The sequence below is a fragment of the Mixophyes fleayi genome, chromosome 6 (genome assembly GCF_038048845.1).
Source record: "Mixophyes fleayi isolate aMixFle1 chromosome 6, aMixFle1.hap1, whole genome shotgun sequence".
In the NCBI taxonomy this organism is placed as follows: Eukaryota; Metazoa; Chordata; class Amphibia; order Anura; family Limnodynastidae; genus Mixophyes; species Mixophyes fleayi.
The window spans coordinates 158,710,444-158,725,483 of NC_134407.1; the positions used below are offsets into that span (position 1 = coordinate 158,710,444).

At 38.6% G+C, this 15,040-nt stretch overlaps 1 protein-coding gene across 5 annotated transcripts in view; it reads right to left on the minus strand.

Moving 5' to 3' along the window:
• Positions 1-1,549: 1,549 nt before the first annotated feature.
• Positions 1,550-15,040, minus strand: part of ATP6V0A1 (ATPase H+ transporting V0 subunit a1) — a 59,619-nt gene continuing 46,128 nt past the window's right edge. For 2 of the 5 annotated variants that reach the window (XM_075176902.1, XM_075176904.1), the window contains exons 18-22: positions 13,390-13,497; positions 10,864-10,881; positions 7,084-7,201; positions 6,027-6,198; positions 1,550-2,813 (exon numbers count right to left, since the gene is read on the minus strand). In XM_075176902.1, coding sequence (XP_075033003.1) covers positions 2,720-2,813; positions 6,027-6,198; positions 7,084-7,201; positions 10,864-10,881; positions 13,390-13,497 — 510 coding nt within the window. In that variant the 3' untranslated portion in view covers positions 1,550-2,719. The remainder of the gene's footprint in view (positions 2,814-6,026; positions 6,199-7,083; positions 7,202-10,863; positions 10,882-13,389; positions 13,498-15,040) is intronic. The other 3 variants (XM_075176903.1, XM_075176905.1, XM_075176907.1) reach the window with 2 other exon arrangements.

The window sequence follows — 15,040 nt, forward strand, 5'->3', positions numbered from 1 at the left end:
CCCACTCCCCCGATCCTGTGGATTTCTTGGTCTTTAGAAGACACACCAGCACATTTATTGATCATCACCTGCTGATCATTTTCAACTTTAACCCTACCTTCAACTGCCTCTAACTCCCTTCCCATAGGTCTTTCTTCCTTCAGCTACCCACCACTACTTATTGATTACCTGTACAATCTATCCTGTATTCCATATTTATATGCTCCAGTTTCTCACCTACTCTGCCCCTACTTTTTTGCAGGGTGTGGTACATGTCCTCCACTAGTCCCTTGAGACTTGAATTTAGTGCTGAACAACCTCCTTTTCAACCATTTGATCAGTGGACTTAAAGATTTTCACCTATAAAATGTTTTGTTTTATTTTCCAATTTAGCCATTTCAATGACCTGGAGGGTCTCAGGATCTGAGCACTGTATCTTGCAAATGTGCATTCTAGGTTTTTCAGAACGGTAAGACTGTTCTACGTACTAAACCATCTTTCCAACCTAAGGTGTTTCCAAGTTCAATCTAATCTATGCAAGCAGCCGAATGGTGTTCCCGGCTTTGATGGCTGCCCTTGATGCAGGAAAGGCCTTTGACAGAGTGCACCTACCCAATTGTAGTGCTCCCGTTTAAAGTTTACCATAGTGAAATGCTTTTACAGAGAGATGTTACTTCTCTCTTTTTTTGTATTTTCCTTTGTTTTTTCCCCTATGGTTCTGTCTTCTAGGTCTTAGTTGAAAAATATTGGAGTGTCCAGCAAAATATTTACCATTCCAATGTCCTATAAGACACACTATATACCAGAATTCAGTGTCCCCACTGGATTTAGAAAACAGGATAAAAAGTATAAAAATATCATTACATTGGGGGCAATTTAAAGAAATGCAGTAGTAGTTAGGTAGATAGAAAAGATTTTAAATATGGCTTGGTGAGAACTTGTGATCTGGATTCTTGGTTCTGCAGAATACTTAAATAAAACCCTGGCTTACCCTACATTCAATGAAGTAGATGGTACCTAACTGATCAATCTCATGTGTAAATATCAGCTTCTGGAAGCCACAAATGCATAGTTGCAAGCTGAATAATGATCCCATTGCTGGGCACTTAGGCGCAGTGGCACGACTGGTTCATGTGTAGCCAGCTTCAGGATGCTGCCAAATTCAAACCTTAATGCTTGATTTTATGGATTCCAAGTAGGAACCATGGTCATTTGTATATCAGACTTCCCTATGACCAGAGAATGAAGGAGAGATGGATACTTGTATTGAGATAAACTGACTGTGCACACGAGTCCTCTACAGAGGCAGACGTCGGAACATGGATGGCAAAAAAAAAAAAAGAAAAAGAGGTCACTGGCACTGTGCACAGCCAGTCCATTACTCCCTGGACATAAATTATCACTATGCAACTACCCATCTCTCTTCCAAAAGCAGTCATATGTACAAGACAATGTGGCTGGCACCTGGGAACGTTTGCTTGAGGAACAGGAAACCAGGAGAGAGGAGGATCTAGTCTATAACACACATGGAAAGTAATTCTTGCACAGCAAAGTCTTAAGAACAAATGACTTTTCTATTTGTCATAAATTAAAGGTTTATTTCCATGAGGGAGACTTCTTTTACCAATTCACAGCAGCAACAGGGTCCTAGAAATTACATCATCAAACACGACAACACTAATGTAAACATATCGGGACAGTGATAGATATCGGCAACGATGGATCAGGACCATAATACCTGATCTGTTATAGTTACAGGCTGACTACAATATCATGAGAATGTTACCTACGAAATAACTCAGCCAAATCACTGAGGTCATTGATAGACTTCATATGGGCATAACCCACAACCTGGCTGCCTTTACTATATTTAGGTGAACCTTTTCTGCAGCTTCCCCTAACTTCAAAACGGTTTGCTGTCTTTCCTTTGAGAAGCAACATATTTGGGGTTGTGGTTTAAATTAAAACAGCCTTAAATAAGGTTTAATAAACTTTTTTACATAACATTTTATCACTTTTTTTTTGTAAAATACAAGGGCAAACTGGAAACACCCCCACGCTTGGTATTCCAACATTGAGTTGCTATGTGCACTACTAAAGACATAAAGCACATAACGGGTTGAGGTAAATGTCAAAGATATATCTGGGAATTACTCAAAAGTAATAGGAAAATATAAATTACTTTTTTTTTTCTTATAAGCGTACCCCAAGCAGGTTGCGGTTTCTGCCATAGCTAAGTAATAAATGCCCCAAGTCCCCAAAAAGGTCTGTCTTTTCAATGAGCCCTGATAAAATGGATATTTATTATGTGGGACTGGGTCTTAAACATAGCTGTCGTCTTTTAGAAAGCATTACTGAATGAGTTTATTTAGTGTGATACCAGACATGATAACTAAAAAGGTATCATTACTGAACAAAATAATGAGGTAGAAGGTGGCGAGAATGGTAGAAGAAATGTGGACATGTGTGGATAAAGAAACCTGTTAATCTGCATATTAAAAACACTGGTATTTTTAAGATACATTTTTCCACAGTGTGGGATATTTCCGACCCCTTATGGCAGGCTGTATTTCTTCTCAATTTAGTAGGCTGCTTACTGAACACAGATTTCTGTACAACTCTGACAATCTTAAGACTACTGTGGGTCTATGAAGCATGAGGGATAGGTGAGGCTTCACACCAATACACCATGACAGGAGAACATTACAGGGAGGCATAGTAACAAAACTGATGGAGGGACTCAGTCATCGAACTTGCCCTCTCGGATGCACTCAAATGAAAAGGGCATAAACTTAAATCCTGTTCCAATGTAAAATTTGTTTTGAAATTCCACCCTGGAAGAGAGAAGAAAATGCATGAAAAAAAAATTATATTTTACTTAAAAAGGAGTGTTTTGTTAACATATAAACAGTGTCATATTACAGGTATATCTGGTTAACATCACAATTTTTGTGCTTCTTTGACATGCTTTTGTGTTTACATAAATTTTATTATAAAAAGATTTTTCACAAAACAATCTTAATTTACCACTAGGGCAGTTGAAGTCACTAACTTGCACGTGACTATGCAAACAAGTTACTGCTAACTTTTCCAGACTGTTCTGTTAACATTTTAGAATGAACCTGTTGTCCGTCCTCTGGGGAAGCAGACATTTTGAAGTCAGATTTGAATTTGCAGGCTGTTAAGCAATTCAATCAGTAGAGAGTAGATTTCACTGAGGCATGAAGTGACTTGTGAGAATATAGCCTCTCAGCTCATTGGGATCTAGTGACCTCACTGAGACGTGAAGTGCCTCATGCCTCAGTGATAGCACTAGAGATTCTACTGAATTGATGGGCTGATTCAGCCCACAGAATGGCTGCCTCTACAGTGTGTAAGTGACAGATATGCTTTAGAACTAGACTAGAAGGGGTGGACAGGGCCACATAGCAGATAACAGTCAGTAACACAGCACACCACACATGAAACGTGCATGGACTAATTCCACCCTGAACAGACAAGGATATTTCTGTTGTTCTCCTAGAGATGTGTTAAAAGTGTTACACAGGCAGAGAGGAAAAAATGCTGGAGGTCTGCCATGGATTTCACAAGCTGGCTCCAAATATGGAAAATATCAATTTGCTGAAAGCTTCGATGAGCTGAACAGTGTCCTTGTATAAGGAAGTCATCTGGGCAAGGCCGTACAAGGGTCTTGTAGTGCAAGATACCATATAACTTTTCCCTATTCAGCCTCATGACCTGGATGCCAAACTAACTTTATCCTTATTATGACATTCAAGAGATCAAGCATCTTGTTTGTGTTTTTGTTTCGTTTTTACATAGTGCTTGGTAAGATATTCCATCTTAATAAATCTATAATAATTGTGTTTAGTATTGTTTACATACCAATTTTATGCACCTCTCTAAGCTTCCCCTAAAGGTTCTCTAGTCTGTGTGGATTCTGAATCAGAAAAAAATACAGGCAGAATCGCCAAAGCCGTGATGTCTACCAATCAAGACGGCACATAGAAAGATATATCATTATCTGTGGCTGAAGGGTTGTAACGGTAATGCTTATTGGCTGCTAGTTAAAGTGGAAATACTAATTGGCTCTTTCTATTGGACAAATGCTTTTTGCATAACTTAATGGACTAACCTAAGTTAGTGGTGGAAACCACTACTAACTCATGACCCTGAGAAGAGAATATATAAAGCAGAACTATGAGTAGGGCAGGTGAATGGGGCAGCAGCTGCTAAACAGCTGGCTGAACTGCTAGTTGTTTAGCTGGTCATACTTTTACATTCCATGTCAGCACCACCAGGAACAATGGTGTAATAAACAGGATTATTTAAGAGGAATATGCAATTTCTTTCTGCAAGCACCCACTGGGTGTAGTGACATTGTCTGTCAGCTGTATTTATCCCATGAACTGCCAGAACTCCCTCCCACTATGAAAGAGCTAGTTTCAAGGTTATTTGCCAGTTAACTCTTCTTTTCTATCCTTGAAGTGACAGAATCTTTAAAAATGCAACAGATAGCTCTCAAACAGCAAATGCTATGCATCATTCATCGTCACGCTAGAGGCCAGGTGATTATTCTATATGGCCGGGTGTAGGGAGCATGTGCAGTACACAGATACCATGTTCTTTTTATGCAGGTTGTCTGCGGCATGTACAACGGTCACACAGGCTCAGATTTCATTGACATTCTTGACTTAATTTAGAGCAGCTCAATAACTCTGCACTCACGCAATCTCTGGGCTGGGACAAAGGGCATTGCATAAATTAAAAGATCTTACTTCTCCATCTGCGCTATTAGACATATAAACTAATGAGCCACGAGATCATTAGTGAGATTGGGAAATCAGGCCTTGCTCTCAGTCAACCTTCTAATTCATTGCAAAGGTGTTTTAAGGGGGTGAAGGTAAGGGCTGTGTGCAGTCCAATCAAGTTTTCCCACAACAAACTTGGAAAACCATTTGCTGATGAACCTCACTTTGTGCACAGGGGCACTGACATGCTGAACCAGGAAAGGGGCTTCACCAAACTGTTGCCTCAAACTTGGAAGCACACAATTCTCTAGAATGTCACTATATGCTGTAACATTAAGATTTCCCTTCACTGCAGGGAAGGGCCCAGGCCAAAGCACAAAAAAATTGCACCATTCGTCCTCCTCCATCAAACTTTACATTTGGCAATATGCATTCAGTTAGGAAGCACCCTACTGTCATCCTAGATTCGTCAATAGACTGCCAAGATAGTGAACCATGATTTTTGTCACTCCAAATAAAGGGTTTCTACTGCTCCAGAGTACAGGGACAGTGTGCTTTACAGTCAATGGTCGGCATTGCGTATGGTGCTTTGAGGCTATAGTGTCACTGTTCGACCATGGAATAGTAATCCATGAAGTTCCTGAAGAACAGATCATGTGCTGATGTTGCTCCCAAAACTGTGTAATGAGTGTTGCAAAAAAAGGACACAAGATTTTCAGAGCATCAGCACATGGCAGTCCCATTCTGTGAGCTTGTGTGGCCTATCGCTTCGCAGCTGAACAGTTGTTGCTCCTAAACCTCCTAATGTTAACCGAGTCTAGCAGCTCTAGCAGGGCAGACATTTGACAAACAGACTAGCTGGAAAGTTGGCATCCTATGACAGTGCCACAATGAGAGTCACTGAGCCCTTCATTTGTGATTCATTCTATCGCTATTGTTTGCCTATGGAGATTGCCTAGCTGTATGTAGGATTTTATGCACCTGTTACAATGGGTGTGGCAGAAATGTCCACACACTAACTAGAAAGTGTGTCTATATACCTTTGGCCCCGTAGTGTACATTCTGTATACTTCGACAAATGCAAAAACAAACCCCCAATGCAATGCTTTCATTTTTAAATAGAAATATAGTCCTATGATGAGCATTCTCTCATTGTTCTGTGAAATTGATGTGTCAAGTAGAAACTTATGATACGCAAAACTATTTTAAATAAGTTTTCACTGAAAAGATTTTTGGCATGTGAAACTTATTGACTCAAGGGAATTTTTTTTTTTTTTTTTTTTTTTTTACACTTACCAGTGCAAACGGAGAGCATGCAGAAAAGCAGACAACCCCTCCATGATGAGCAGGATGGCGATGGTGAGCGCAGAGAATACAGCGAACACCAAGACCAGGAGAAGGCCACCGCCCAGATTATTCACGTTCAGGCCCAAGTGCATAACCATGGTCCAGAGGACCTCAGAGAGCTCTAGAGGACAAGCAGAACAATGACCATAGTGTTCTTTATAATCCTAAATTCAAACGTATTAACTTTGTTTTCCAAAAGACACAGACATCATTTCCTTCCAGTCTTCAGAGAAATGTAAGAAAACAGCCTGCTAAATAAACGTATTTCATAGTCCAATTTACAATACATATAGTCATGTTGTACTGAGAGGACTATTATATTTCTATACATTGCATATGTATCATGTATAGGTGCATTGCCCAATTATAGTGTCCCTGTAAACTGTATGGTACAGTATTGCCTGTTGAACAAGAAAAAGAACGCACATCACAAATGAACTTTTTATTGGCTTGGTAAATTAATTTCTCGGGCGTTACTAAGTTTACTGATGTAAACACATGAAACTAAAGCCATATTTGACCACCATGACAAATTGGAATAGATAGAGATACATTTAAGAGCTGCAAAAAATTTATATTTATTGTGCAAATTTGCCGATTGAACTGACCATCGCAAACACAAGAGAGCTGCATATGTTGGCAAAAGGATTTACAATGTCCACTTTCTTTCTGGTTGTGAGAGTAAGGGGGCTTCAGGGCTTACTTAATTTCCTGCATCACATCGGTAAATTTTAATATTTTAACTACTTCGTTTTTTTGTATGCATAGCACTGCCCTTTGCTGCATAAAATTTCACAAAAGTTGTCTCTAGTGGAAAGTGTAAAAATCAAGTCATTTTGCAGGACTAACAAGACTGTGCGGCCTCCAGCTAGATGCCGAGGACTCCCTAAATACACAGTTATCCTCCTCTTCAACTTTATCAGAGAAATGCCACTTATAGTGCGCACCACTTTCGTCAATTTATACATATATGTCAAGAAGACGTCAAATACTGTGAGTTACTTACGGGCATGTGCCAGACTCAGGGCCCAAAGACGCAGATATGAGGCTGTGTTAGAAATGCAACCCAAACAGTATTCAATTGTATGAATGGCCTGGTGCACCACAATATCGCCAAAATTAAACTGCGGGAGAGAAAGAAAATAAGAAATCTGTTTACATTGAGCTATCTCAGATTTAACATAGCTTGGTTATAGAGATGTTGTGAAGGATGTCCCATCAGTTGTGTGTTCACCAGTAGTAGTAATGTGTCCGAGAGCTGATGATAACCAAGAAAGGTGGATAAAGGTGCCTTACCAGAACTGGTGACATGGCCAGTGCTTTATAGAAATAAAGTCTAGGAGTTTTCACAGTGATCACTATAAGTGCTCACCCGTGATTAGTAAGCTGTGTAAAGTCTGAAGGACTGATCTGGAGATATGATGAAATAACTTATATTAATAACTAAATATTTTTTAAGAAAGAAATTATTAGTGATTGTGACCACCCGTAGTTTGTTTGGAATTCAGATTTGTACTTACAGGCTGGACTTCACTTTCCTGCTGATTTACTTCCTCAGAAGTAATCACTACACAATCTTGTTGATAGAAGAATTGTGTGGAGAGCTGGGAATGAAGTGGTGACATGGGAAAGGGGCAGTAATACTAGATATCAATCAGAAGACTCAGCAGCAGGTAATACAAAGTGAGTGTGTGCCTCTATTCTCTTTGTTCTACAAGTTACCATTTATTGAACTTGAGCAATTATGAAGCAACAACACATTAAAGTATGTATTTTATTGCAATAATTGCCGCCTGGACAGTTCCACGATTGATGTGCTTAGACGCACATGCCTAGCAAAATAGTAAGACTGCAAATGATGTTAAATTGTTGATAACTATGGATGTGCAGATTGAGGACACCGTTCTAGTAAAGCATAATGGATGGAAGACGACATTACCTGTAACTAAAGATTGCTTTGCTAATTCAGTTCTAGAAATATTCCTACCTTGTTCTAGATTACCTTTCATGATTTTTCATGGTCTATGCCAAAATTGAGATTCAGAAAACAAGATTTCATAACATTGACTTAATTAACACTATAACAGAGTCTACCAGACATTGGTAAGAATGCTTTGGACCAAAGAAAAAGCAGAAAATGGGATTTATTTACAGCAATATATCCAAACATTCAGGGAACACATCTCCACATATCTGAGCTTTTAAATATGAAGTTAAAAAGCAATGTCTTCATGATTCATATGATTTTAAACAGAGTTGTAGTAGAATTTAAGGGTTACAATGAACAAAGTGCTATTTTCCCAATGCTTGACAGACAGCTGCAACTACTCCTACTTTAGGACAGTGTCCTGATGGGGTCTGATACAGGTCAAAAATCTGAGACTGTTGCTGCGACATCACTGGCCGTGTCCCTGTGTATGAATCAATCTACACACAATATGAAGTCTGCAAAGTAGTCAGTCACTGAGTGCCTGCTCTCTTGGAGAAGTGTCGCCTCCTAACATAGCAACCTGATGTAAAGAACTGAAAGGAAGCCTCAATTTATGTATAATATTCAGCTCAGTAATACACAGTAAACCAATTCCTAATATTCACTTGATCTTATACGAGAATCTTGACATTCCATGCAGAAATTGCCACATGTGAGGCCAGCTTTAAGTTGTATACCCACCCATGATGACACATATGAAAGTGTTTTCTCAGCAGCAGGTTTAAGAAGCGAAGGGGACAGTAAAAATACAAGTTGCCCTTTATGAAGATATCCTGCCCTTTAGAAACTTGTTTCAAACAGCTGACAAAATCAAAATCATTTCGATCCACCGCCTGGGCCCCATATGATCTGGTCCATTGTACCAGACCGTTGCTTAATCATGTTTGTCCACTGACTGGGCCACACATGACGTGGTCATTCTACCTGACTGCCACACAGTCATATTTACCCACTGACTGTGCCCACATGATCCCATCATTTAGTCTTGCAGTCAAATATATCTATCCAATTTGGCCAAATATGTGTGTGACCAAACTGACCACAGTTTGATTAGGTCAAATGACTGTATTTGGACAAGTGTGGTTAGCTTTAAGTGAAACAACAGCTGTCTTACTCATACTTTTATGTAAAATACGCATTTTGCATTACCATTTTTAAATTACTTTATTGACTACTGACCAATCAACTTTCTGTATGTTGGCTGCTAGTATGATATTTTTTTAGCCAGATTTGTTTTTGTTTTAAATAAAATATCACCAAAAGGAATATTGTTTAGGTAAACTGTGTTCTACTGGATAGAGAAACAAACATTTGTAATCTTTACTGTCCCATTTTTGGTAAAAAATAATATTAATATATTTGCATCTACTTTTGTTTTCTCACAATAAATGTGCTGGATGTGGAAATCACCCAACTCAGTCACATTTGTACTAAAAAGAAAACCAACAACCATATTTAGATCGGTGGTACCATTCCAACACCGAGGAATACTACACTGAAATTCCAAATGTGTTAAAAAATGATTGTAATATAAGCAGACTTACCTCCAAACCAACGCTGTAGATCTCTGATCGCAGAAGGATGGTGACTCGACTCAGGTGTCCGTTGGTAGATTTTCACGTCATTGTGACCTGTATCACTTTTAATTTAAAGCAGCAATGTCGGGTTAAGTGTTTAAACACTTAATCTGTGGGGTCCTGACATTGCCACTTTAAAGTAAAAGTGATACAAGTCACAATGACGTGAAAATCTATCGACGGACACCTCAGTGGTCGGAACAACTTCGAGTCACCATCCTGCTGCGATTGGAGATCTACAGCGTCGGTTTGGAGGTAAGGCTGCTTATATTACAATCATTTTTTTACACATTTGGAATTTAAGTGTAGTACTGCTCAGTGTCGGAATTATCCGCACCGTTAAACAGTACCTAACCCATTTAGATTATACACAAAAGTTCTACAAATCTATCCAAACATCTATCCAAACATATAATATGCAGTCCATTTTATTTTTATGCATAACCACTTCTAAGGGACTTAGGATAAGCAAAAAGCTAGCCTAAAGCTGGGGGGGAGAAAAAAAAACTAAGGATCAAATAGATTTTTAGGAATTTTAAAAAAAATGTGCAGACTAGATGTGGTTCAAATTTTAGGTTTCTACAACAAAAAGCAAAAAAAACCAACATGTATTCACAAACTTAAAAGCACTCAATTAGACATACTATAATTCAAAATATACACAAATCACATACAAATATATGTATATGATTATATATACATATATACACACACACGTATATTTTATATACTGTATTTTGTTATTTGTATAAGCCTTGAAATTCAGTTAAAAGTGCAGTTTCCTACTGCATACAGTGATGCATTGGTCTGTTAGTATTTAACTCTCTGAAAGAAAATCTAGCAGTATAGACACTGCAATAGACTGTGCTTACCAAAATAAATTGCAATTAAATCCTTAGTAATCAGTGCAAATTAATAAAGATTGTTAAACAAATATGGAATTTAATTTAATATAAATCAATAAAGGAAAGAGACTTTGGTAAGAGCTGCACTGTTAAGTTTGTCAAGGCATGCGAAGCAAATGAGCAGCAAGATTGGTGTGGATGGATGTGTGCACTTAGATGATAGTCGATTCCTGAAGCCCCTCGCAAAGCCCAGCAACATAAGAAATTAAAATGAAATGTCAGTCTGTAATGGTTAAATGAAACCAATGATGAGTGAACAATGTTGCAGGATTCCTTGGCTGATTGAGGGCATGCACAACGGACATGACTCTTACCACTTCCTCCACGGCAGGCTTTGAATAATATAAATCCAGATTTAATACAGGGTTAAAATAGAAAGAAATACAGGTTAGCGATATATCATCACTTTAAAACTTCAGTCCCTCTAAAATAAAGTTCTAAAATTGCTATTAAAGACAATAATGAAAGCAATAATAAACATATAGAAATTTGCCCTGAGAGATTTATAGAGTTGCAATAGGTGAAAGAGAATTAAAGATTGTGTTTAACATAATTTGAATGGACAGGATATTCAGTCTATTTTTTAGGATGGTTAACACAATGGAAAACAATCAGTGCTTGAAATGGTTACTAACAGTAATCTAGTGGGACCAAACACCTACATGCAGTTGAGGCAGGCATCAAGTAGGCTTAACCAATATTAAGTCTATCAGTCCACTAGAAACTGATCATCCTCAGGGACATCCAAACAAAGAGACTGCCTCCACTGTGTGTAGATAAAAGGAAAGCTACACTCAACATACTTAACATGCTAAAGAGGAAGAGTATCCATAAAGACTCAACACCTAAAAATATGTAACTACATGCAGAAAACTTTTGGTCACAGGCAAAGATCAATATAGTAACACAACATATTAAAAAATCAGTATATTGCCGATAGTTTTACTTAAAAGGAAATACTGTACATAGATATTTGCCACTGCTATCAAAATATGATCCTATTTACACAAACCAGAATTTCATCCTGTACCCCAAGTTTTCATCTTACAGCAATCTGTTACATGATCAGCATGGGAGTACAGTGAAGGCAGCCATTTCTGGGCTGAAATTATATTCACTGAAATTTAACATATAAATTCACCAGGGTCCGGTTATATCACAGATAAAACTTTGTAGGTTAACAAATGTCAATGGAAATGCATCAGATTGCCAAGAAAGGTGGCATCTGCCAGACTGATACAATTAGTTCCTGGTAAATTCATAGCCTAGATTGTAATATTTTCAGCCAACTGCTTTAGTGGTGGCACTGGTTAGAGTGAATTTCTGGACCACATTCCCAAGTGTTGGTTCTACCTTAATTACACTCTAGGGTGACAGATTCCAGAGGTTGAGAATTAAGCCAGGTCTATTTAGAGGCTTACAAATCTGCTTTATTCTTAATGGGAGACCTGGCAATTGCAGTTTGAAATTGGCACGAATAGAGGGTTCCTTTAAGCCAGCTACTTGCCCATTACGACGGCAAGAATGCAAACATGAAGAATTCTGGTCACTTCCTCAGGGTCACCCACCTTAACCAGGACCTACTACTCTTATCAAGCCTTGGGGAGATATCAAAAAAGCCACAAGAACAAGTTCAAACCAGCATGAGAGGTGGTGGGTAATGAATGAGTGAAAGGTGCCACACTTACTCACGAAACATTTCAGTCCTGCAGGCTTAAATATCCTGCAGACTGGAAATCGAAGCAGTTGCTGTAATTACAAAGTAAGTGTGAAGGTACAAAGGGAGGACTCCACACCTCTGACAGCATGCACTAAATGTTTCACTTCTAAACCCGATGTCTCTGGGTAGTCAAACATTTCATGTCTAGAAGCGCATGTAAATGGACTCTTCATTTAAAGATGTTTACTCACACTTCATCTTTCAAATTAATACACCCAACTTGATCAATAAGGAAGAAATGTAAAAGAAGCTTTTTTTTCCCCATTAGAAGGAAGCAGTCATTTTAAAATAATTGGCAAACAATCTCTTACCAATCAATTAATTTAAGGTGGTGAGGTTTAAAAAAATAATAAAAAAAAAAATGATAGGATGTAACCATACTGGAAGTTTTTGTCATGATCATCTGAGAATCTAAGTTGCTTACAGGCCCAAATATATGGGACAAACCAGCTGCTCCATTCAACCACCCAGCAGTCAGTCAGATTTGGACACGTCTTGCCCAAGCGCTGAATGCCTGGGACACCATTAAAGCAGAGGAAAATCAGCTGTGTTAATCATCTGACCTGATTTCCCATCCAACCGATCATTATCTGGTATACTGCGATCAAGTACTCGAGATCAGCTGGGACTTTTTTTTGCAGCCTATTAGTTTAGGTTTAAGTGGTCTAACAGTCAAAATCACTGCATGTTGGGCTACCGAAGCCTGTCCTGCAAGTCTTTTACGTAGTATTTTCTACCCTCTGAAAAAAAAGGTTGTGTTCTAAAGTCATTAATTACCACTTTCTTACACTGTTTCTTTTCCATCGCCCAAGCTCATTTGTCAATTTAATAGCAACATATCAAAATAAACAGTTTGAAAAATATTTATCTATCAGATCTAGAAAGGATCAGGAAAAAAGTATTTCATCTGTGAAATAGTTGTAGGGTCAAAAATGTACTAAAACAGACAATGGTTAAAAGCTATACAGAATGAGGGACTGACCTTTCAAAGCAATTCTCTTTTCACATGAGCTTACATTTGAACCCTTCAATGCCAGTGGTGCTTGCAATACTTGCAGACTAAAGCATTGTGGGCTCCTCCAGCAGTGAAGGAGCAAAGGGAAAGTATAAAATGTATTACCTCTTCGCCTTCCTCTGAGTGCATGGACAGCTGGTCGTGCTGAATAATTTCGGCATCTTCCTCCGTGGGCCCATTACCAACGCGGATACCTCCGAAGTTATGCGTACCCTGGATTAGTGGGTGCGGGGAGGGGTATTTATAAATCAGGGTCAGGGCTTTCAGCCAATCAGCATGCTCTGTTTCCCCACCCAAAAGCCCAACATTGGTTTAACATGACCAAGCCATTCACCCTATTTACAGACTGGGATTAGTTCCTTTGAGTTTCCCACTGACCAGCCATAAGTAGACACATTTATATAACACAAGAAGTTCATTTTATAACCCCCTGTTATCAGCACTTTTTCAAAGAGAAACCCTGATTTATAATTTAATAGCGTTACCACTGCCTGCCACTTAAGTGATAAGAGGGGGCCTGCCAACACGCGTTAATATAAGGGTGTCTGCATCTCTTATCCCATAATATGGTGGTGGTGCTAACCTTATTAATTTATAAAACACAACAGGAAAAGCTAACCCACCCTCTAGGAAAGAGAACATGCTGGAATGCATAGAAACAGTTGACAATGAATGGCACAAACAATGACTAATAGAGGTCTTTTACTAGGGGGTTTATGAAGTGGATGTCTGTGTGTCCTCATGTGAACTCCAGTTGCTGATGTTTGATGCCTGGATCTAACATAGCCAAATATAATAAGATGATGGGCTAGTTTTACTAAAGTGTGAAATTCAACTGAAAATTTAGTTTTGGGTGCAAGTCATTAAGGTATAAAAATACGTCAGGCCCCTGAGGGCCCCAATGGTCCAGCTCTGCTCTCTTCTCTCCTACTACCACTTGGCTGTTTCAGACAGGCAGCAATGTTGTCTAAGTCACTGAAATTACCACAATTCATTGGTGAGGTGTTTGAAGAGATGGCAATAAATACAGTACTGTACCATTGAAGCTTGGAGTGGCGAAGTTTTCCCTTTTGGATGGAGCTTTTCTTTAGCACAATTTCAAAGAACTTTCTAAATTGTTCCAAAGATTCTGACCCATTACATAGACCTCTATACAGACATTGTAAATGACAATTAAATTCATTGCACCAATATTACAAATAAATAATAATCTGTATGTTGTGTACACATATCAGTATATAGCTTTCTCCCTAGAATCCTACCAACTTACTTCACTTATGTCAAGTTGTAATAAATTCAACGAATTTAATACCTGAACTGATCCATGCAGTTGGTGAGTTTATCCTTCATGGATTCATATACCTCAGTGATGGGCAACAGGTGACCCTTGTGCCACATGCGGCCCTCCAAAAGCCTTCCTGTTCAGCTCCAGCTCCTTCCTGCTTTATATGATATAGCTCGTAACACTGGTTTTAAATACCTGCTGATATGTTAGTACAAGTAGGTGTCTCTTTCGTTGATTAAAAATATTGTTTTAACTTATTACTGATATTAAGGGTAAAGTGCAGCCCTTTCGAATTTGGGCATTGAAGGAAGAGGACAGGGCCAGGGCTGGGAAAACACATTATGGAGGATGAGATCAATTTTTGCGCAAATGTCATTGAGTGTAACGCTTATGCTAACTTTCTCTGGTTAAAACCAAGTCTTGCAAGATATTTCAACTGTGGTATCGGCCATAGACTTCAATGAAAGATTG